The 25489-nt window shown below is 41.3% G+C and overlaps 1 protein-coding gene across 1 annotated transcript in view; it reads left to right on the forward strand.

Moving 5' to 3' along the window:
- LOC124269345 (F-box/LRR-repeat protein 16-like) overlaps window positions 1-25489 on the forward strand; it is a 66417-nt gene that overhangs the window by 35678 nt on the left and 5250 nt on the right. The window contains exon 2 of the mRNA XM_046704363.1: window positions 24671-24819. Within this exon, the coding sequence (XP_046560319.1) occupies window positions 24671-24819 (149 nt within the window). The remainder of the gene's footprint in view (window positions 1-24670; window positions 24820-25489) is intronic.

Below are 25489 nucleotides of genomic sequence, written 5' to 3' on the forward strand. Positions count from 1 at the left end.
GGAATTTGCCTCAGCTCTTTCGGAATGAACAGAAATGGGCAGGCTTGTAGTAATTACCTCCCTTGGAATGAGGTCAGATTATGAGACAAAATAGTAACCCGTCCTTTGAGAAAAACGTCAAAATATATACCTTGAGTGTTTACGTCAGTCTCAGCTGCCGAACCAGTCTGTATACATTATGTTCCTAGATTCTATCTGTGGTATTGAATCATGTATTCCACATTACTTGTTTGGTGCACATAGTTGACGATTCAACACACACTATCTCATATTCGATCAGATTTTCGGGATGTGGAAATGACGTTTGGGGAACGATATCCTGATAGCAACGTGAGGCAGTCACTGAGGCTGCATCAGCAATATGTCTACAGAAGGAATATTTGTTCCAGTGATGGTTATCGCACCTTGAGAAGAAAGCTGAGAAGAAGCTGATGTCTATTTCCCTTACAAGACAACTGTTCCAACTTGTCAACAACTTATAACTTGGTTAGACTCGCGTGACCGTCACGCCTAATGTTGACATGTGACTATTCCGTGCAAAGATGCAGAGATTGTTTGCTGGAGAAAAACGGGCAATACATTCCACAGCATTTTGAGATGAAGTTGTAGTCATGAACACAAATATACATGTATACATCTTGAGCTCATGATGCAGTTCTAAGCATCCTTGTACTGGCTGCCCGGGCTTGTTCCGTAGAGCTCTGAAATCATCGTTCCTGCAGAGGCTGAATCGGGTATGAATAAGAATCCTCTGCTCCATCCAATAGAACTTAGAATGAATTTCTAAAATTCTTTTTTTCTTTAAAAAAGATAATGTTAGACATAACATGTACATAGGTTTAAATTTTAAAATATATCACATGCTAAAACATTACGTTCATGATTCTACATAGATTGAAATTCTAGAGATTTTTTTGGTATCATTTTTGGAAAGCACCTTCTCGCCTGTTTTTAATTTCTTATGATAATTACATTATCGAGGTATTTACCTTATGACGCGGTTATTGGCAAAGGTCATTTGAGACGTTACAAGCCTTCACACTTCACAAACTAGCCTTGCTCAAAGTCTCTTCTTAATAACAAGTCTATGGAACTTAAGTAATTAAATCTGTAGATTCGGCAAGATCAGATACATGGATACCCTGGACGCAAGTCATTCGTAGGACGACTAGTTCTTATTGTCTATATATTCCAGGAATAACGATTGTCTCAGAGACATGCGCAAGTCGACAGCCGGAGTTATCTTCCTGATATTGCATTTGGAAATGCATCAATGCAGAAGTAATACTCCGCTAATCACATCACCTATTACAGAAGATTACACGATCACCAGCACTTGACTGTTTGAACCAGACGGAACCTGTAATCAGAATCAATTACACGGTCTAATTAACACATTAATGAAGATGTTGCGAAAGTTGTGAAATTCCTTTGAATTTACGCCATATGGTGATTAGGAACCCGTAATGTTGTGAGTGTACTAAGTGGTTGCTTTGCGGCTTCCGGGTGGTGATAAAGCTTAACACCGATTTCGATTAGTTTGTAAGTGGTATCATGGTTGGTTGCAGAGAAGGTGCTGACAGTGAATTGGGTTTCCGGGGCGTTGAATAATACGAGTGACCCAGTTGTCTAAGGCGCCGCAAAGAGCTACGGGGAGTTACCTCCCTTGGAAACTCCCAAAACCTATGGTCGTGGGTTTGAATCTCGTTTTGTCCATGTGGAGGGGATGGGGGATTATGAAATGACGTTTTAACACTTTTACTAGTTTGCTGAAGCCCACGATGGCGGGTATTGTGCTCATAAACATTTACTAGAAACATAATCAGTGAGAGTCTAGGATTCTAATCCACGATCATCGGCTTCTTGGGAGTCTAAAGACAACTTCCCACTGCGAAATGCACCGCCTGAGAAATGCGAACTGGCCTCACTCACTCACTCACTCACTCACTTTCATTTCTGTATACAGTGAAGTGAGTGAATTTAACACCGCTTTTAGCAGTATTCCAGCAATATCACGACGGGGAACACCAGAAATGGATTTCACACATTGTACCCATGCGGGGAATCGACCCCGGGTCTTCTGCGTGTCGAGCGAACGCTTTAACCACTAGGCTACCCCACCGCCCCCTACAGTGATGTACAGAGTACAGTAATCACAAGAGACCATAAGCAGAAAACGAAAAGTTTTGGATCAGAACGAGACATTTTACCGAGGATTCCAGACTCTAATTTGAACTCCCCCCCCCCCCCCTACTTCCTGTCTGTGCTCTTGTTGTGATGTCACTCTGCGGTCGTTAGATACTGTAATTTGTCTGAGACTCTTGCAGTACGGATCTACACCTCCAGTATTCTTCTTAAGCTAACGTAGCGACATAGTTTAATCAGGGGAGCATCGGCCTGGAGCAAATCACATCCCTCAGCGCAGCCATGGCCGTCAATACTGGACATCAAAAATAGAACTAGGTTAGGTCTGCTAAAAAGAACATCCATTCAGTCGATAATGAACATCCCATTTCAGCTTCTTCAAAGAGTAATTTACAAGCCAGATATTTTGGATTCATTGAGAGAACCGCGACAGCATTACTCGTGAGATGTTATCAAGAACGCACTATGGCTTCAGATTCCATTCACATCCTGGGATTCGTCGAGGACTAATTTAAGCCAGTCTCACTTGTGCCGCTAGACAGATCTAAGCTTGGACGAATCGTTCCACTTTGGGCACTGCGCGGGCGGAATTAGTGTTTTGGCCGTCAATGACCATCTGTAGGTCAACTGCGGCGAGGTAGCCATTAACGTTCACGCCATTGATGGCGCGAATACAGTCCCATCAGGTCCCACAAATCGATGTTTCCTTATTAGAAGATTATGAGAACACCCCAGCCACTAACCTATATATTGGACAGGTCACTGAAAAGGGGTGCTGCGCAATGACACTATATAACATGTATACTGGTTCTAAAGAAAGCAGTTCATCCTCGCGACGTTCGTGATATGGCTGTAATATGCACAAAAATACACACATACTTATTGTATTGGTATTGAAGATAGGCATTGACTACAGCTTCCGACATTTCGACTCATATATTGACTGATGTTCCTTTATTTGTTTTGAGCGGTATACTTGTGTTTCATTTCACACTTGAAAGGAAAACAGTTACACCCAATACAAGTTATTTAAACCAGCATTTTAATATACCATTCTAACCTTTTTCGGTTTCAAGCATGAAATGAGTCAATCTCGACATTCCGACGTCGAAACCAAGTTATAATTACCAAATGCAATTGGCCATTTCTATTTGAATGATTTCGTGGCTTCCAAAACTCATTATCTCGTCCTTCCGCTTACCATTTCTACATTAACCAAACGTCATTGCAGCGTTCTGGCGTCTTCCTATGTCAAAAGGCAATAAAACCCCTTTAATTATAACACAACACCCAAATTTCGGCGCATCTGAATCGTTTCATTAACCGCGGACCACCCCTTACTCCGCATTAATAGGCTATGAAACGTTTTCGAGAATCCAATTTGTTGTTAACTGATCCCTACACGTGCTCCTAATATATGACGAGGCTTGTTGATTTGTACACAACCCTATTATGTTATTATGCTCTGGCAGTAAAATATATTTCTACTGTTACATGAAAGGTCTTGTATGACAGAGGATAAGTGCAGGATGTCAAACGCATACCTTTTTAGGTAAATCTGCGTAGTTATCAAAGCAGCATTACCTCCGAAGGGATTTTAGGATATCAAATCTGGTTCCCACTTTGGATTTCGATTTGACGGGATAGCCAATGGAGGATATTTGTACAATAAAACGTACAATTTTATACATCGTTGAGTATGCCTTCTGACAAGCGGTTGCCATCGGCTCTCAATTTCCCTATTCAGGCATTACCAATTCCAAATGGTTATTTTCAGTGTTAAACCCACTCCTCCGCTTCAAGCGAACACAAAATCAAACGAGGCCCCCAGGGCTCGTCTCTCATGCTTCAGATCATATGAACAGGCACGAACACCACTTCCCAAGTTTAGGTAAAACAGAGTGTTTATACACGCGCCCCTGTCGACGTGGGCGGGGAAAAGAAGTGCGACATCACGACGGTGACTATTGTGATTGAAACATGGGCCTACTGTTGATCATGTTGTTATAATAATAAGTCTACTGACTTGACTCAAAAACAGACATCTGGTGTCACTTACGTTCTGATTAAAACGAATGCGCAACAACGATTAAGATGCGCAAATGTTTCTCTCGGTGTCGGAAATGCTACTTACCCTAAGACTATACCGCATGAACTGGGTGTTTCGTGGATTTTGAATTGACGTATGACGTCACCATACTTGACTTGAGTGTGCACAACTGTTTGAACCGTTTTTATTTTCACTCGGGAATAAGAATTTGGTGTACGTAATTAGTCTGTTCCTTTCTGGGGCGGTGGGGTAGCCTAGTGGTTAAAGCGTTCGCTCGTCACGCCGAAGACCCTGGTTCGATTCCCCACATGGGTGCAATGTGTGAAGCCCATTTCTGGTGTTCCCCGCCGTGATATTGCTGGAATATTGCTAAAAGCGGGGTAAAACCCAACTCACTCACTCACTGTTCCTTTCTTGTAGAATTGGTAAAACGTGACGTTGGGTGATACCAATTTGGGAGTTCAAGCAAAGACTTTACCCAGTACAGTTGACCTCCTAGGCGACATATGTTGAAGCCGGTCTCTCTATCATGAGTTGTAGTCTTCTCAGACCTAAGTCAAATCCACTGATCAAAAGCGAACGTTTCGTGCCCAAAACGTGAGATCTGCACACTTGAAATAGCACTCTTAGGAATGGCTTTGCCAATGCTTAATGGAATGCATCTGGCTCTCGTCAGCTTTATACAATACTTGCACGCCTCCAAGAGCTAAAGAAGTCTCAAATAATCACCGCGGAATCAAAACATCCTGGTGGTGGGTGAAGGGAGCTAAATTGCCGCATGACTTTATGTTGGTAGTTAAACTGCGAACATTTGCCGTTTTAGAGGATGGTTTCTGTCTCCCCCGATATTGTGGCATATTTCAACATCCCTTCCCCTTTCTTTCTCATCACACGCTTTCTCTCTGTCAATCCCCGATCTTTCTCTATCTCCTCTTTCCCTCTCTCAATCCCCTTCCTCCCTCCATCTTTCTCCCTCCATCTCCCCTTTCTCTCTCTCTCAATCCCCATTCTCTCTATCTCTTTCGATCCCCTTTCTCCTATTCTCTTTCTCAATTCCCTTTCTTTTCAATCTAGTCTTTCTCTCTCTCTCTCTCTCTCTCTCTCTCTCTCTCTCTCTCTCTCTCTCTCTCTCTCCTCTCTCCCATCTTCTCCGAGTTATGTATTCCTCTCTCATCTCCTCTTTCTCTCTCTCTATCCCCTTACTCTCCCATCTTCTCCGAGTTATCTATTCCTCCTTCTTTTCTTCCTTTTCTTCCTCTCTCATTCTCTTTTGAACGATACTAACTTCACAGCCTTGCTCCTAATTTCAACTTTTAAATGCAAATAAATCATTATTTGATTGTAAATCGGTTCCAAACTTGACAAACTGTTTCAACGAACCCCAAGCGCGAACTTACTCATATATATTTGATTAATGTATTCCGATGGTAGAATGTTTCAATCACAATGGCACAACGAGATTCGCGAGATCCCGCGAGACGTCATGATAAGGCTGTCGGCGGCTAATGACGGTTGGGTTGGCTCGGTGCGCTCAGAAGGCAACAGAAGTGTCAGATCTTGTTTCTAACACTTAAACCTCTTCCCTGAGTCGTTTTTATGCAAAAGCTTCTTTAGACAGATGGCTCCACACGTTTCCCCATCTGCCGTTGTAGGTCAAGGTCGTTTTCAGGTCACGTATCTAGCTTATGTTATCTGCAGGGCAAAAAGTCCGGCTTATTGGGTTCCTTATGTCAATCTAATCTCTGTCAATTCACTACGGGCTTCGTTTGCGAACGTATTTGTACGCTAAAACGTAACCGATACGTTTGAAAAACATATGTTATAACGTAAATCGGAAACTCATATGTTTTTACGTGATTTTATACCAACCAATTGCCCGAATTGATAGAACTCGATTTACACACCGGAAGGGTTATCCCCCTTGGGGTCAAACATAGGCTAACATATTTAAATATTCATGGGGTTTGACAGGTCTTTAATCATGGTCGAGTTCTTTCCAATACAAAGAGTAATGTCGGTTGGAAGTACTGTTGTCTACTTCAAGGAAAAGATGTGTTTTTATGTTATCCTCCTCAATTAGTGAGTGATTGAGTGAGTCGGGTTTTACGAAGCTTTGAACTGTACTTCATCTCTTCATGGAGTCGAAATGATTTCAGAATGATATATAACAGCTCGGGGGCGGTGGGGTAGTCTAGTGGTTAAAGCGTTGGCTCGTCACGCCGAAGACCCGGGTTCGAATCCCCACATGGGTACAATGTGTGAAGCCCATTTCTGGTGTCCCCTACCGTGATGTAGCTGGAATATTGCTAAAAGCGGCGTAAAACCAAACTCAGTCAGTCAGTCAGTGTATTGTAATGTCTCTGTGAAATTTGTATGGTGTACACGTTAAATCTTTATCGGGTGCATCATAGAACTGTCAAATCCGGAAGTCAGTTTGAATCTGAAAAGGGAGCAACTTTGATCTGTGTGGGGAACACCTTGCATATATAAGGGGACCAACTAGGATCTGTATAAGAAGCACCTTGAATCTGTATGGGAAACACCTTGGATATGTAAGGGGGTTAGCCTGGCTCTGTGTAAGAAGCACCTTGAATCTGTATGGGAAACACCTTGAATATGTAAGGGGGTTAGAGTGGGTCTGTGTAAGAAGCACCTTGAATCTGTATGAGGAACACCTTGAATATATAAGGGGGTTGGACTGGGTCTGTGTAAGAAGCACCTTGAATCTGTATGGAAAACACCTTGAATATATAAGGGGGTTAGAGTGGGTCTGTGTAAGAAGCACTGAATCTGTAAGAAACACCTTGAATCTGTGTAAGAAGCACCTTGAATCTGTATGAGGAACACCTTGAATATATAAGGGGGTTAGACTGGGTCTGTGTAAGAAGCACCTTGAATCTGTATGGGGAAACACCTTGAATATATAAGGGGGTTAGACTGGGTCTGTGTAAGAAGAACCTTGAATCTGCATGGAAAACACCTTGAATATATAAGGGGAGTAACTTTGATCTGTGTAAGAAGAACAACGAATCCTTTGATTTGGAGCACCTTGACTCTGTATGGGAGCTCCGGTGCCAATTTAAAGGGTGGTCGGGGATGTTTGTGAGACGAAAACAGGATGTGTCTCTGTCTGTCTGTCTGTCTGTCTGTCTGTCGGGGGAGTAGTTTAGGATGCCTCATGTTTTATTACAATAAAATAATTGAATATAAAATATCTGTCCAGCGCAGTGAAATAATACACGTTAAACTGCAATATATTCACATACAGCGCTTTCAAAAATCGATGCATTAACCTACGACATTTGCAGTGTGATGGCGCATTTAACTACCCAGCTGAAACTTCATTATATAAGCACGTCACAGGTTCGTCTATACACCGCAGTATTTGTGAACTATTGGGAATTGAATGGGTTTTGAGCCGTGTGGTGCCACTCACAAACGATTTCATTATATCTCGGTATCATAATCTCCAAAGTCAGAAACATTAAGAGGGATGAGAACGGAACTATTTCAAGCAGTCTGTTATACGTACGCTCGAAAACGAACATGTCGCAATTCATTCACTATATTCGTATTCCCAGGGGTGAGGCGCGTTCAACTGAAGGGACGTCGGCACATCCCCGGGGGTTGTTGGAAAGGGTACAGATCATCCGTGAGGCAATGAATGTCTCTCTGATATGGCTCATGTTAGCTGGGATAGTGGGAGTTCCCATGGCTTGTGGACCCGTGAAGATCCGGGTTAGAATTGATCTTCAGTAACCCATGCTTGTCGTAAAAGGCGACTAACGGGATCGGGTGGTCAGGTTCGCTGACTTGGTAAACACATGTCATCGGTACCCAAATGCGTAGATCGATGCTCATGATGTTGATCACTGGATTGTCTGGTCCAGACTCGATTATTTACAGATCGTCGCCATATAGCTTGAATATTGCTGAGTGCGGCGTAAAACTAAACTCGCTCACTCACTCTGAGCTATGCCCTGATTATGGTTCCTGGGGTGACAATACCATGCCTTGGTGTTTGTGGGTTTGACTATGGAACCCGAGTCTTCACAAGACACAATTCAATAGAGAGAATAAGATGATTATATGCATGTAGGATTATACTGATTCTAAATCGGGTTTAGCAACAAACCCCCGTCCCATTGGTCAAATGGATAGAGGGACGGGGAGAGGCTATGACGAAAACTCTTCCAAAGCGGCGTTGACCCACCTCTATTGAGCTGAACACCTTTGATGTATTCTTCATACAAACAGCTTAACAAAATCCAGAGCAGACCGACTAGTTTTCAGTTAGATTAGGCAGAAACGTGTCTGAATATTTTGAAGTAAAACCTTTTATGATAAGATCAAGGAAGAATAAATGCATTGGTTACATGCACTCACGTCTAAATACGGATCACTTTGCCATTAATAGATACCTATTGAAGAAATACGATCGTACTTTACAAATCCTGTGTTCGTTATGGTGGAAATCGATCTGTTTATTGGCGACGCATTATAAGAGCTAACTTAGCATCTGAGCGCGAGGGTCTCGTCACGAACAGGTCTCCCGTTCTTCAAGTCAAATGATTGATTTCCTAGTCACTCAGCAACATTGTCACCAAGATGACGTCACGGGAAGCTGAGGATGAAGACACCTTTCACAATTGGCTCTTGAAAAACGATTAGAAAGCTCAAGAGCTCGGGTTCCGGACTGAGGTTGTATTGTTTCAATAGCGCCTTCTCTGGACCCAGATCAGCGATGAGCTTCTCACCGATTACAGAGAACGAATCAGGGAAAGTGGAAAACCGACCCGGTCGCTGTGATGGCTACCTTTCCAGCCTCCAATAAGAGGATCTGTACAGGAAATCTATTGATCAAGTAATCATAAGGGCTGACACAAAGGAATGAATAAAGTCACGAGTACCACTCCAGCTTTTCTTAATCTCTGTTCTACAAGAACATACGGTCGAGCTCTGGTGTGGGACAGATAGGGAGGCTCAAGATGGTTCTCATTGCTTGTCGGAGATTAACTTGGGTCTATTTGGAGCACAATCGATAGTTTTTGAGATAAAAAATATGTCGAGATTTCTAAAATTGTTGGAGAAGGTATCATTTGGATAGTACGTGGAGTGAATGAGTTAAATAATGTGGATTAATGAGTTATGTGTGTGGTTTAAGATGAGATAAGACGTGGATCGGATGTATACTATATTTATATATGAATTGAATCTCCTTTTATATTGATTCATGGGCACTATTTCGCTATTATGATTATTCTGGAAATGGTGGGGGTATTTTGTTGTATTTTCAATTATTCATGTGGGAGTGAATGGGCATTGCAGTGGGTAATACGTCATGGGGACTAGAAAGATGTGTTGTTGGGTAACATATAGTTGATTGGTGTGTTGTTTCACACATTGGGATACGGTGGCATGTGCCCACCAAGTCAGCGAGTATGACATATGAACTCAAATGGTATGACATACGACCTGAATGGGATGATATACGACCTGAATGAGAATGACATACGATCTGAATGGGATGACATACGATCTAAATGGGGATGACATACGATCTAAATGAGGATGACATATGAACTGAATGAGGATGACATATGAACTGAATGGGGATGGCATATGAACTGAATGAGGATGCCATATGAACTGAATGGGGATGCCATATGAACTGACTTATTATCATATTTGGATTGAATGGTTAATATCTATGCATTGGGATTTGTAGTCATGATTACGTCGTGATTAATGAGAATCCTTTTGTTTATGAATTTAATGAATAGAATAATGGGGGCACTCTTGGATCCAACATTTCTACATCTAACACTGGTTGGGAGATGGTCCAGACAGACATGAACGCCGAGATTTCAATGTTTCGTGTATCAATGGTTTCGCTTTTGTTGATCAGAGATCGCAGATTCACCGAAGCTATCATAAACGTCGACATTAGCATAAACGTCCAGACAACTGGAAATTGTATTCCCTTGCGTTTATGGTTTGACATTAGTTTGCAGAGAACGGGGGATAAATGCATAAACCTGTCGTTGTGCACATTGCAACCAACCAACTTAAATCTTGTATGAAAATGTATTTCTACTACTCCATTGCTTTGTCGATATTGGTGGCGTCGTGTTCGAACCTCTCCTTAGAATCAAAGAGGATCTGTATTGTCATTGATTTTGTGTTTGACATCGGATGAGTTTGGCTTTTGGAAGGTAAACTGAACCATCATGGAATACTTGCTGTAGTGATAGTTCGACATTTTTATTCAAATTCGACCTTCATCGAATATACAGACTGACTCGTCCCAATATGCATTGTCTGTTCTATACGTCTTTCATAGGTTCTGTCGACATCGACGTTTATCGAAATGAACACAAACGCCTAGATGTACATTGTATGATTTGCTGCAGGTTTTGCATCGGTTCTGTCGAATTAGACCTTCTGTGAAATGAAAGCAAGCATCTGGGTGTGCATTTGCCAGTGTATTGCTACCTCCTTTTACGTCGAATTCGAAGTTCAAGCGAATGAACAGGAATACAGAAATGACAGTTTGACACCCGCTATGTGCCCACGTCCACAAAAGAACGTTATCATTGTCATTGTCGTCACCGAAGGCGTAATCGGCTCAGTGATTGTTATCGCTCAGCTTAGCCATGTCGTCATATTTATCTGCTTACCATCCCCGTCAGAAGCTCCATCCATTGCAGATTATGTTGAGGATTATTTCTACCACAGAAACCCAATCGTTGGGGATTTACCTTAAGCCCATCTATCTGTGTTTTTCAGGCGACGGTGTTAAAGGTCATCGGTTGAACATACGTAACGCCTCCCACACCCAGTCTTCTAATTGCCTTGAATACATGGATGTATTAAACTATATTTCACACCCACACCAGACATATGATTTGATTTGTGGGGGCTGAAGACTGAACACTGCGACGTATACTATTGAACACGTGATTTGACCCGAGCCTTTATCGATCTCGACATTGGTTGAATCAGTAAGAACAACGCTACGTGGCGTTATGGGGACGGCGGTTAAAGACGTCATCGATAATTGCATCCTGCTGATTCATCAAAAGTTCAGCACAATCACAAGTGTGTCGGTTACATGAGAGGCTCCTTATATTCTGCTTAAAAGTTAACGATATACTCAGTGCATGAATACATGCCTCCGACCTAGGCCTTGTTCAATTCTAAAGCTATAGATTGTAAGAAGAGACACGACCGAAACCATGGTTACCAAAATTACATTCTCCCCCAATATATATATATTACATTTTTAATAGCAGGACACTTACAAATGCCCCGGATAACACTGCATGAATATTTTATGCGCACTGCATGCATGAAGTTCTTTTCGAAATACTGTACCTTTGTTCATTTGACTGATGCATGTACTAAAAGTCGGATCTGGTGGAAAAACGAATTTGGATTTCAACACGGCGGTGACAGTGTAACAATAAAAATACAAGATGCTTTGGCAATTTTAATGGTATGTTGTAATGAAAAACCAAAAGAACTATTCATGTGATAAAATGCAGACTTCGTGTAACGATATACTGTAAAAGACGAGTCTCTCTTGCGTAATTACCATAGCTACACCCATATTCTGCTGAACTTAACCGCTTAACACTATGGAAGAAATGCTTGGTCTTCAACGCGGGTCTCTTTCGTCAAACGCTTAATTTACGTGAAAGTGTTAACCGTGTTTATGGCCTGTGACAACGAGACCCTGTTGTGTAGTACTTGCTGTGTGCTCCATCTTCCGTCGGTACCTCTGTGTCCGTTTGTATTCCACCCATGCTGTATAGATGCCCTTGGCTTGTTACTGTAATGTGTTTTGGACAAGATGGAAGTGAAAGCAAAACCATATTTTTTAACGAGTGAACTGATCCATATAGAACAGCCATTACTGCATGTCATGGCTTTAGTTGCCATGGATATATAGTCCGTCCGGTTGCCCTTCGTTCGTTCGTTTGATTCGTGTTTAATGTGGCTCGCGGCAATATTCCAGATACATGACAGATTCCTGTTAGTAAACCAGTGGTTGATGTTATGAGCACTGTCCCGCGTGTACAGATAAAATGACCGTCCGTCGAGCATGGCCTCGTTCCACAAAGCGATCTTAGTTCTGCAACTGCGGATATCCTTGTTAAGGTATGTGCGTCTTAGCACTGAGATCGCTTTGTGGAAATTCCTGGGGATAGGGGTAGGGGTAGGGGTGGGGGTGGGGGTGTACAATAGCCAGCTACCTTTGCTAACACACGATGTAAGTCTGAAGTTACTTAAGGCGTCCACATTCCATCAGTGTGAATGTACTTGCTCTTTGCCATAGTTTTCAATACTGCTTTATATTTAATTCATATTATCCGCTTGAATTGACATACCTCTTTCATTGATTTCAAGATCAAAATCAGTCACATTTCAACACTGAAAACCCTCTCAGAAAATAGTCCCGGAAGTGCCGTCCAACCCCATGGCATAGGGTCGCTCGGCTTTCCCTAACATGAATAATATAAAACGTTATAGGAATATGGGTTAAAATGTTTTGCCCCTTTAAATTCACGTAACTGTTCTGTTTCACCGCACACCAAATAGTTCGTTGATCATGGTATGAATATTAGTTTAAGTTATATCACTTTGATTATGTAACAATAACCAACATCTATACCTGTTTTCACCTCCATCCTCTCGGTCCAATATACACCAAGTACTGTTGGAAAACCTTGTATCGTTTTAGGGCATTGTTATTCAAGGGTTCTTCATGACCCCGTTCTGACTACAATATGATTAACGTATTTGATTGGCAGCTTCTCTGGCACACTAGAAATGTCCATCACTGAACTGTCTCTTCCGTTCTTTACCATGTAAAGAACAAGTCATCATTGTGGTGTAAGAGCTTCGAGATATCGATCATCTTGCTTACTGAAACCCACTCCAACCTCCTTAGACCTGCTAAATAATCTTCCAGACGTCTACATACAAAAATAAAACTTGAATGTATTCGACTTATAAGTTGCGTTCTCCTGGCACTCTTCTCGACGGCTTGCCATCGGCCACTTGTAAAAGTCTGGCTAGACAAAGATTAATATAATTGGAAGTCGGTTCTTGTCATAGGTATTCAGGGGATTTGGCAATCTTGAAAACAGCTTCAGTAGACTTGGTTCAAAGAGGCCTTTGTTGTAGTTCGTATAATTGGTAAATCACGGCCCCCGGTCCAAACAGACGCCTTCTAATTTCAGTGGATTGCGTTCCCTCTGACGTTTTTTCTCTATGGGTTTTTCTTTTATGTATGGTGGGGTCCGTGTTGTGGCTCCCTAACGTGGTTACCGAGGGGACTGTATAACCCAGCTTTAATCAATCATCCCAGGCTTTGTGGCTTACAATCGGCCGAGCCTGTTTTCCATTGCGCAGAAATCAGCCGTAACTGTCATTGATCGGCCGTCTACGGCCATCATGGAAGCAGGTTCAATCTCTCTGGACGATGACCACAGGTCGGCCGCCTGCCAAAACAAACACACAGCGTTGAGGGATCGCCTCTTGGAAACCCTGGCCCTGGAAGAGCCTCCCCAGATTGTCGGTACTTGGGTCTCCTTGTTTATTCTTGGCGGCGGACAATTCATTTGAGATCCCGTTCGGGAGATGCGAGTAATGCAATAGTGTAAATCTACTTAAGAGGAACTTGCCTGTGAGGACATTGCCAAGGTGGACGACCATACGCCAATACTTTGACTGGTGTGCGACATCTCAGCACTTCCTTGTCGTTGCTTGATGTAATGGGCCTCAATGTTACACAGATCTGGAGTAATAAAACATTGCAGGTGTCCCCCGCACGTTGAAAATCTCTTTAGTTGGTACCACTGAATCCAGATTAACCGTTTCCTTGGAAATTCACGGATTCGGAATTATCAGATTTTGAAACATAGCAGCAGATAAATTCCGTCAATCATAGACGTTCCCGACAATTCCTTCTGTCCTGTTCAGGCCAGGACATTGTATCCCATGATTAAACACGGTTGGATAGATGGCTTCTGCAAAAGAAACTCGGTTGCAGTCAGCCAGTAGTTTATCTGGCACCCTTAGTCACAATACCGATGATACTTTCCCCAATCATTGAACTCTTGTACAAGACTTTATATAACAACGAATGTCACTCATATCGTCATTCGTATTCCATCCTCGATGATCTAGTGTATGATATCCTCATTCTATGATGGTATATATCCGTCCCAGAAACCTTCGAGGTTCGAACCACATATTCGCCTTGATTCTGTTTCTAAATGTGTCAGCACCGTAGATATCACCTTGTGTTTGTTTGTTTTTTTTCTCAGTGAGTAATTGAGTGTCTGAGAATGGTTATACTCCGATTTTACCAATATTTCACCAATATCACGACAGGAGTCACCAAAAATGGGCTCCACACATTGTACCTGTGTGGGGAATCGAACACGGGTCTTCGGCGTGACGAGCGAACATTTTAACCACTAGGCTACCCCACCGGCCATTTTCCTCAAACACGCCATGGTAAATACATATTGATATTTTGCGGACTCAAACCAAATTCATTCACCCTGAATAGTGATGTTTTGTATTATATACCAAAGGGTGTTGAGACTCGACCTTTAAACAACACAACGTATTTTTAATTCAATAACATGGACACGTCCTAGATGTAATGAGAAACATTCCATGTTCCGTGAAGACCTATCATCCAAGGGTTAACCTCACCAATCAATATTTCTCACAAAGCTTACAGCGAAATTATACAATCAATGTTTAATATACAGCCTGTACAATGTAGACAGAAAATTATGGTATAGCGTGCACCGAGTAGAAAAGGATCCTCATCCTTCTCGGTTATGTATTCTATGTTATTAACCGACTTTTTCGTCTCGACCCTCGTCATGTAATGAATGGTAAACAAAGGCCACGGCATGACTCAATCAATGGGAACAGACATGCACGGACCACAAACCACCAATACCAGTGACAGTGAAATAAATTAACATTTACAGGTGCAATGGACATTCGTCTGGCTATACTGAAGTATAAATTAACATTTCTGGGGCTTTTACGATGTGTGTTTGGGTACGTCAAAGGTTAAACGAAGCTGGTATTATAACGTTAACGTCGTGACCGTTGTAGTCAAGGTCAATGATGGTTGGACGTACCTCGCCACATTAAAGTCACATTTTACTGGTTGTGGAACATGTTTTGGTGTAGTTATAAAAATACGTGATACGTACTTCATTCACATACGAATAGTTCGTACCAGCAACGTAAATATGAACTATTCAGATTAAAGGGGAGATCACTCCACAGATAAAACCTAACACATTTCAGGACGGTTTATACAATCTACTAAGTTGAAACCTGAATTAATTCTAGAGGATCTAATCCAATTTTTCAATACACCCACTAAGGACGTCATATTGAAGACGGTATTTACGGCCAACATAATGTTTGTAAAGGATATAATCCAATTTCGTATTTGTTTAGCCCAACATGTCTAAATATTTAGAAACAATATTGCAAACAACTATTGCTGACTGCAACGCATCCAGGAGAGATATAGTGCCATGGTACCATTTTTTTCAAATATTAATATTAACGTTATACATATGATCAAAGAGCATAGATTTCATTGTATGCAAAGAGAGGAAGGAAAGTTTCCCTTTGATGTTTCATAATTGATTTATGTCAACCATCGACATTTCTCAACCGGATCTCTTAGTGTTTACATTCTTCTTCCGTTCACCGACCTCACGGTTTTTGGTAATCTATAAGCCAAGCGATTATGAAACACTGAATCATGTTATAGCTCCTACGTCAACTGTGGAGACACAGGCCTTGAAGTATAAGCAGTTATTGAAGTACAAGAAGTTATTGAAGTGTAAGGAGTTCTTGAAATGCAACAAATGATTGAAGTATAAGGAGTTATTGAAATACAACAAATGATTGAAGTATAAGAAGTTATTGTAATACAACAAATGACTAAAGTATAAGGAGTTATTGAAATACAAGAAATGACTGAAGTATAAGGAGTTATTGAAATACAAGAAATGATTAAAGTATAAGGAGTTATTGAAATACAACAAATGACTGAAGTATAAGGAGTTATTGAAATACAACAAATGATTGAAGTGTAAGGAGTTATTGAAATACAACAAATGACTGAAGTATAAGGAGTTATTGAAATACAACAAATGACTGAAGTATAAGGAGTTATTGAAATACAACAAATGATTGAAGTATAAGGAGTTATTGAAATACAAGAAATGACTGAAGTATAAGGAGTTATTGAAATACAACAAATGACTGAAGTATAAGGAGTTATTGAAATACAACAAATGACTGAAGTATAAGGAGTTTTTGAAATACAACAAATGACTGAAGTATAAGGAGTTATTGAAATACAACAAATGACTGAAGTATAAGGAGTTATTGAAATACAACAAATGACTGAAGTATAAGGAGTTATTGAAATACAACAAATGACTGAAGTATAAGGAGTTATTGAAATACAACAAATGACTGAAGTATAAGAGTTATTGAAATACAACAAATGACTGAAGTATAGTTATTGAAATACAGGAGTTGAAATTGACAACAAATGAAATGACTGAAGTATAAGGAGTTATTGAAATACAACAAATGACTGAAGTATAAGGAGTTATTGAAATACAACAAATATGAAGTATAGGAGTTATTGAAATACAACAAATGATTGAAGTATAAGGAGTTATTGAAATACAACAAATGAAAGGAGTTATTGAAATACAACAATGACTGAAGTATAAGAGGTTATTGAAATACAACAAATGACTGAAGTATAAGGAGTTATTGAAATACAACAAATGACTGAAGTATAAGGAGTTATTGAAATACAACAAATGACTGAAGTATAAGGAGTTTTGAAATACAACAAATGACTGAAGTATAAGGAGTTATTGAAATACAACAAATGACTGAAGTATAAGGAGTTATTGAAATACAACAAATGACTGAAGTATAAGGAGTTATTGAAATACAACAAATGACTGAAGTATAAGGAGTTATTGAAATACAAAATGATGACTGAAGAAATATAAGGAGTTATTGAAATACAACAAATGACTGAAGTATAAGGAGTTATTGAAATACAAAGACTGAAGTACAAGAAATGACTGAAGTATAAGGAGTTATTGAAATACAAGAAATGACTGAAGTATAAGGAGTTATTGAAATACAAGAAATGATTAAAGTATAAGGAGTTAATGGTGTGCAGGAAGTTATTGAAGTATTAGAAATTACTGATATATTTTTTCTAAACTTCAAATAGCTTTTGAGTGATTAATTTGTGGGTTTGATTTACCACAATGAGACTATCGAATACATTTCTAAGAACTTCCCAATCATATTTAACATGTGCAATGGTTTCCGAAAAGGTCACGTGACCAACCCCTATTAGAAAGTATAGTCGGAAATTACGTTTAAACCCGGCTTGGGCTCGCAGAGGATGTCTGAAACTAAAGAAGGGTTATTTCTTAACGTTTTTCCTTGTGTACTTCACTGAAGAGCCGTTAACCCCAAACTCACTCACTTTACGACAAGGCGCGCCTCGCATGTTCCAAAAAGTAATCAACTTGTTCGTGTTCGGTGCGACCTATACTTAGTTGTTTTACCGTCATTAACCTAATTGTGTATCCTCAGAAAATACAGCTGTCCGCCTTTGAAGCGTTTGTGATCTACAAGGTATTACTGACTACATCCATATTTTATGATCGTGCATTAGCAATGGAACGGGAGTGGGTGTTTAAATTGTCAATGTGATGGGTCTTCGAAAGCATTTTCTGCAGCTTATGATGCAAGGGTAATTTTAATGGCTTTGATCACTGAATTGAACACAACAAGCTGACACGTTTCACTTTAAATTTCGATATTTTTTTTCCTGACCATGTTCACGGGCGCATCATGAAAAACGATTGCACGAAATTGGCGTGTTTGCACGAACTACACAACACGTTGAAAACAGAATAGGTGTTTTCTTAATCCACATACAATCATATAACATTGTTCCAAAATGGAATATCCCCTACCTTTTTAGAAGTATATATTCAAGGAATATCCCTTACTTTTGTAATAGTGTATATTCGAACGTCAACTGTGGAGGCTCGAGTGCCTTAAAGAAGTAACAAAACACGTAGAACTTGCTTCATTTCGGCGAGCACCATGAACCGGAAGTGGGTGTTTAAACTGTCCATTTGATGGGTCGCAGAAGATTTTTGCGCAGAATAGGATGCAATGGTAATTGTAATGGCTTTAAATGAATGTGAATGGGTGGTCTGGAGGACCAGGGTGTCGCTATTCATTGTTCGAATCCAATAATTAATCCACGATATCACTCGCTCTGTTAGCACACGGTCATGGGGCTCATCAAAGGGGTACACATCAACCTTCTACCTTGCTTTCCAGGGCCTAGATTTTCGAAGCTCTCTGAGCGCTAAGATAGTCGTAAGTTAATGATAATGTATGGCACTTACGACTATCTAGGCGCTAAGAGAGCTTCGAAAACCTAGGCCGAGTACCCCTACCCACGCGAGGATGCCTACTCAGTAGTCCGTCTCACAGTCCCTGAACCGCATTAGTTTCCCTTCTGTCTAGCCTTTTCTGCAATGCTAAAGCCCAAATGAAGAAAGGCAAGATTTCTGAATCTGCGTTGGTTCTCTCGGGGGCTCCTTTTCAATTCAAACGAATTATTTGTTTCTATCAAAATTATATATATTCAGATACTTAGAGGATGTCTGGAGGATATCTTGCCGTGATATATACTCATGCCATTTTTTTTAATTGGAGAGGGTGGGGGTGGGGGTGAGGTGTGTGTGGATTAGGGTGGGAGGGGGGTGACAGCCATTATTGGCATGAGTATATCTGAAATCCAAGATAATGTGAGATATTTTACAGCTTTACTCACTTAATCTTAATCATTTATGGTTATTACGATAGTTGCAACTGACAGATGTATATCTATTCAACATATTAGACTTCATTTATCTATCTCGTTCAGACTCCCGTTCAGTGAGGGGGCGTCATTAGTGGGAGAAAATTCAAAATTTACAATTCATTGAGCAAGACCAACCTTCTTATACATTTAAAATCAAATACGAATCTCCGGGCATAATTCAAAACCGTAGTTTAATTTTGTCTTTTATCTGAAATTAAAGTGGAGGGTCTTTTAAAATTGACTTAACTCTCAAAAGTAATTCGATTATATTCCTCGACGTAATACCATAATTACTGAGATTATTATCTACACGAAGTGCGCTAAAAGTCATCGATAACTGATTAGAGCGAAGCGGTTCCGTTCGCCAACGTTCCGCCATCTTCAGTACCGGCAGGTGGTACTGCCAAGTGTTGGCACTGAAGCCAGTCACAGCGATTACAGCCCCGACCTTTGATGTTGCGTAGTCATTTCGGCGTGGATCGGGTGAAGACTTGAAGTCAGGGCAACACAAGGTGGGCAATCACTGGCAGAAGCATTGTGGCGTCTACTAGTAAATCTGACGTCGGTCAGCTGCTTGGGGAATAGCATCCTCATCTTTTGTAGTCTTGGAGATGGTTAAATTAGTTTTGTGTACAGGAATGGTTCTTAGAGAAATGATTATCGGTGCCATTAGTGTAAGTGTTACATGTGGCCGTGCGTGGGCTGACACCACCCACTTAGATGTTTCTGATTTGTGTACACGTGTAGTGTAATGGTAGGAGTTGTGAAGCTCCAGCTGGCGTGGTTGTGGCGGGTGTGGGGGCTGCTACGGAAGTAGTTGTGAGTACCAGCAGTGATAGTAGTTCAAGTACCTAGGTAACTCCCTAGTGGGTAACTCGGCAATATAGCAGCAGCAGCAGTAGTATTAGTAGTAGTATTAGTATTAGTATTAGTAGTAGTAGTAGTAGTAGTAGTAGTAGTAGTAGTAGTAGTAGTAGTAGTAGTAGTAGCAGGTGAAGGTGAAGTGAAATTGGGTTTAACGTCGTGCTTGAGAATATTTCGCTCATATGACGACGTGCATGCGTGTGTATGTGTGTGTGCGGCTGCTTGTACTAGCCGAGACTGAAGCTGGTTTTATAGTGCTAGCCCACTGAGATACCATGCCGCAGGACCGCCTCCGTCGTGTAGTGGGTAGAGCGTCCGCCCGGAGAGCGGAAGGTCGCGGGTTCGATCCCCGACCGCGTCATACCAAAATACGTTAAAATATGGTACTTGTTGGTCCCTGCCTGGCGCTCGGCATTAATGGGTACAACAAGGACTGGTCGGCTCGGAGTCAGTATAATGTGTCTGAGTGGGGTATCCATGCTTCACTGCGGCATGGTATCTCAGTGGGCTAGCACTATAAAACCAGCTTCAGTCTGGGCTAGTACAAGCAGCCGCACATGCACACACACACGCGCATGCACGTCGTCATATGAGCGAAATATTCTCAAGCACGATGTTAAATCCAATTTCACCTCACCTCACCTCACCTCACCATGCCGCAGTGAAGCATGAATACCCCACTCAGACACATTATACTGACTCCGAGCCGACCAGTCCTTGTTGTACCCATTAATGCCGAGCACCAGGCAGGGACCAACAAGTACCATATTTTAACGTCTTTTGGTATGACGCGGCCGGGGATCGAACCCGCGACCTTCCGCTCTCCGGGCGGACGCTCTAACCACTACACCACGGAGGCGGTCAGTAGTAGTAGCAGCAGTAGTAGTGGTTGTAGTAGTCTGTCTCAAAGTCCCTGAACCACATTATTTTCCATTCCGCCCAGTCCATCCTTAATACTTAAGCTCTAAACGAAGCAAGTCTAGATATCCTCTAGTTCAGGTTCTGAATTTCCTAACTCACTGGGGTTCCTATTCAATTTATAAAATATTTGTTTCTTGTATATATTCAGAGGCTAAGCAAGTCTAAAGTTGTAGTGACAGTAGTAGTAGTAGTAGTTGTTGTTGTTGTTGTTGTTGTTGTAGCAGTAGCTACAGTGGTAGTAGTAGTAAGATAGAGAAGTAACTGCAGCAAGTAGCTGTAGTGACCAGTCGTCATATCTGTCGTACATATCGTGAAACGTAGCTGTAGTTACAGTTGTAGTGGGAGACTTGGAGTCGTATAAACGTTAAATTATCAATAAGATACTAAAATCGTTGGTAACCATGCCAACAGCCTGTACTATTTCCCTAGACAGGTTCAACCAGTTAGGTTTATTAACGGTATATGTAAAAAAGAAAGTTCGTAAAATCCGCTCGCCATTACTCTTGGGCATTATCCACATTTTATGGACTGAGCAGAATTGTGCGTCATCCATGTTTTGTATCGATTTAAATGATGAAGTTCGGCCCGGTTGAGCAACGATGCAACAATATTTACGGCACTTATTATCCTATATATGCCCTTTGGTGTTTCATTGCTATTTGACAACAAAATAAACAACTTCAAACAACCGTCGGTTTTTCTTGTGCGCTTTTTGTAGCATTAATTATATTCTTGCCCAAAGTTATAAATGAATTTTTTTTTTTTGCAAGCTGTTAAATCTAGCTCTTTGCGCAATGTCATTCCGCTCTGTCGGAAATTCCCAAAATAATTCCTTATTCCGCTAGACATTCCTGAAACCCTTACCCCACCTGGGGCTATCACTGGGCGTACAATACCATCCCCACGGCAGGGAAGATGAACCGTTTCGTAAACTTCCCCTCATGGTAATATTAATAGACACGTATTTACGGAACAGCAGGCGAATCTGACGGTATCGTCAGAGTAAATGACTCCCGATAGTGCTGAGCACATAGTAGTCCCTTGGCTGCAGTTAGATACATGTTCGTGATACAAGGGTCATCTCTTGTCCAAACACGGCACGGGACGCCCAGTCGTCTAAGTTGACACAATTCGCTATGCAGAGTTGCCTCCCTTAGGTTTGCGAGTAAACTTTGATAGTGGGTTTGAATCCCAGGATATGTTTCTAGGTTTGTCGACGCCATACCATTGCTGAAGTGGTACACGTCAAAGACCTGCATTATTTAAAGAGACACGCCGTGATGTAACTGAAACACTGTTTAAAGTGCCATTAGACATTAGACTCGCTCACGGTCAATCTCCCACGAGGTACCCGTGAGCTGTAGTGCGTATCGGGAACACAGGTATTGACATTAAACGTAAACTGGGACATTTTCTCAAATCTTGAAATATTAATAAGACATAGGCAGAGTGAAGTGTTTTCTAGATCAAATTACTGCGTGGAAATCCAAGGCTGAATACTCTTACATTATCTCATGCTGAAATATATCCGTTACATTGGGGTTGTTATAATATAAGCTTAAGGTGGTCTAGTCGGCGGAGCGTCTGCCCTGAGAGAAGCATGCCGGTGGTTCGATTCCCTTTGACGTCAAAATATGGTACTTGTTGTTACTTAGCCTGGCGCCCGTCATTCAGGAGATACAGATGGATTTGGTCAGCTCGCAGTCAGTATGTTGTGGAGTCAGTATGCGTATGTGATACTCGTGAAGATCCGGGTTAGAATTGGTCTTCAGTAACCCATGCTTGTCGTAAGAGCCGACGGACAGGATCGGGTGGTTCAGGCTCGCTGACTTGGTTGACACATGTCATTGTATACCAATTGCGTAGATCGATGCTTATACTGCTGATCACTGGATTTTCGGGTCCAGACTCGATTATTTTCAGACCGCCGCCATATAGCTGGAATACTGCCGAGTGCGGCGTTAAACAACCAACCAACCAACCCTCGAGGTCCTATTTTTTAATATCAGCTTTTCCTAGATGCCAGCTGTAACTCTGTGTCCAGGGTATGAATATATGTAACATGAAGCCTCCACCCAGAACTGAACTCAAACTCTAAACTGACCTCGTATGCCTCCCCTGTCCACTTATATATTCAGGATGGATGATGATGAATATTTTTAGAATTCACGTTCACTTTCCGACATAATGCGTATTTCGCACACTGATTATTCAGGGTTGGTCATTGTTGGTCCTTTGTCTCGAGACACCCTGCATCTGGTCAATGATTTGTCATTATCATATTCCTAATTTCTGTAACTCCACGTGTCTTTCCTCTACAGGACATTAATCTCACCTTGGGATATAATACTCACGGCTGAACTTAGTGGTTCTATCAACCAGGATACAATTTGGCAGATGTCAGGTTATAACTCTTGACGGCGAGTGTCCAGTTGGTCGAGGATGACTGTTAACACCCCTATCCAGTACCACTTTTAGTGGCGGCAGGAATCTGCCGGATTAACGGGGGCTTATTTCGCCTCGGTCCCATCTACAGCTACTCTAAGAAGACAAATGTTTCCCACTGACCTTGACCAGTGCATGTCGTAAATTAACAGTGAGGGGCGGGTGGCCGCTTCAGATGTTTCTACCCTGGATAGTTGCTAAAATAATGATGTATGTATATAGGTATATAACTTATTAGAGTGAGTATTGTTTTCCGGCGCACTGTCATTTTTAACAATATCACTTCAGATCACATAAAAAAATAATACTTAAATATGATCAGATCCGGACATTCAGCGTTATAAAGAAACGCCTTACCCACTAGGCTACCACGCTGAATAAAGTGAACTCTGATTCAACATTTTCAAGGGCACGTTGCTGAAGTTTGAGCTCAGAAATATAACGTATGTTCCAATTTATTGTCATCAGCTTAAATAAAACATTTACGAATATAAAAGTTGATGGATTCGAACTTTTTACCCGGCTGATATTTAAATCCGGGCGAAAAAGGTTTCATAAATGCATTATTCTTCCAGTAATCTTTACCGCAATCTTATTATCAAGAATGAAAAATAACCCGGAACACGCTAGAACAATTAGCCGAATACATAACGCATAGCCGGGGGACAAACACCGTGTTTGTCACATCTTACGAAATCCGGAACAAAACCGATTATTTCGGTCTGAACTTTCCCTGGCTACTCAAAGGAAAGTCGATTCCTCTGAATCCGCGTTTCTTTGAGACATTGTAAGATGAAATGAACAGCACAGCTCGGGGGAATAGTGATCAGCGTTAGTCACCATATAGTTCGTCTATTGTGATTGACCGAAGTGGCAGTGTGTAGGCGGGAGGGACAATACTGTCACGCGAACGTCTAAACTCGACAATATTTCTCGACACCGTTAACCTTCACCTTCTCCTTCGCCACGATGTAACAACGTTGTATTAGCGCCAGTCACTACTCAGAGCTACGGTGCTTTCTGTGTCATAGTGTAAAGCCCATTTCTGGGGTCCCCTGTCGTGATATTGCTGGAATATTGCTAAAAGCGGCGTAAAACCAAACACACTCACTCACCATGAATCATAGTACTGTACCAAAATATGTCATATTTTCTTCCATATTTTTACAAATTATTTTGTTCTATAATATTTTGTGGATATTACTCATGTCATTTGACAGTCAAGTTTAGACACAGCGCTATCTTGAATTTTTCAGATGTAATCACGTGACAGATATTGGAATCGGATACGTGTCAACGATGACGTCCTTGCAGAAGTTGTACCTCCGATGGTGTACGCAAGTGAGAGACTTTGGACTGCAGCATCTGTACTCCATGCGAAATCTCAGGGTGTTGTCACTAGCAGGTGCGTGTCAATGTCCAGTAGAAACATCCATCAGGTGATAATTAAACTGACAAGCAAAAGAAAGTATACACTTGAACACTGGCTACCAAAAGGTTACTAGACTGAAAACAGTCGACGAAACACAGCCAAGTTCAGGTCTAAACGCATATTAATAATATCATACCGAATATTTTACCATCGATTTACCATTTCTAGTTTCATTTTAGCAACCATTTAATATTCGAGTGTGTACTTTCTGTTTTTATGCAGTTTAGTTCATCAAACGGTTCTTGCTGGCTGAGATTTGTTTAAAGATTCCGTGCTCATAGTATGCATACGACTTAAAGTACCTTGAGTTTTTCCGTTTTGTGTAAAAGAACGGAGTGGCAGCTTAATGTTAAACCAGTGAGTAAGTGAGTTGGTTTAACGGTGCTTTGGTCGGTATTCCAGTTATATAATAGAGTTTCAGCTTTATGAGAGACAAAAGCTCAAAGTGATGCAAATCTCAGATGTTTTCGACTTTTGTGAAAACCACGATCACTGATGTGCTGACAAACCAAGAAACATACTCGGAGCAAATTCATAATCATAGGGTCCTGACGCAGAAAAGGGGTGTAACTCTGTACAGCAACACGCACCGCCCTAAACCGTTGCCTCCCTTGTTGTGGCGCAAACCGTTTACCCAGGAACA

The sequence above is a fragment of the Haliotis rubra genome, unplaced genomic scaffold, assembly GCF_003918875.1.
Source record: "Haliotis rubra isolate DU_JTF1 unplaced genomic scaffold, ASM391887v1 Scf144, whole genome shotgun sequence".
NCBI lineage: Eukaryota > Metazoa > Mollusca > Gastropoda > Lepetellida > Haliotidae > Haliotis > Haliotis rubra.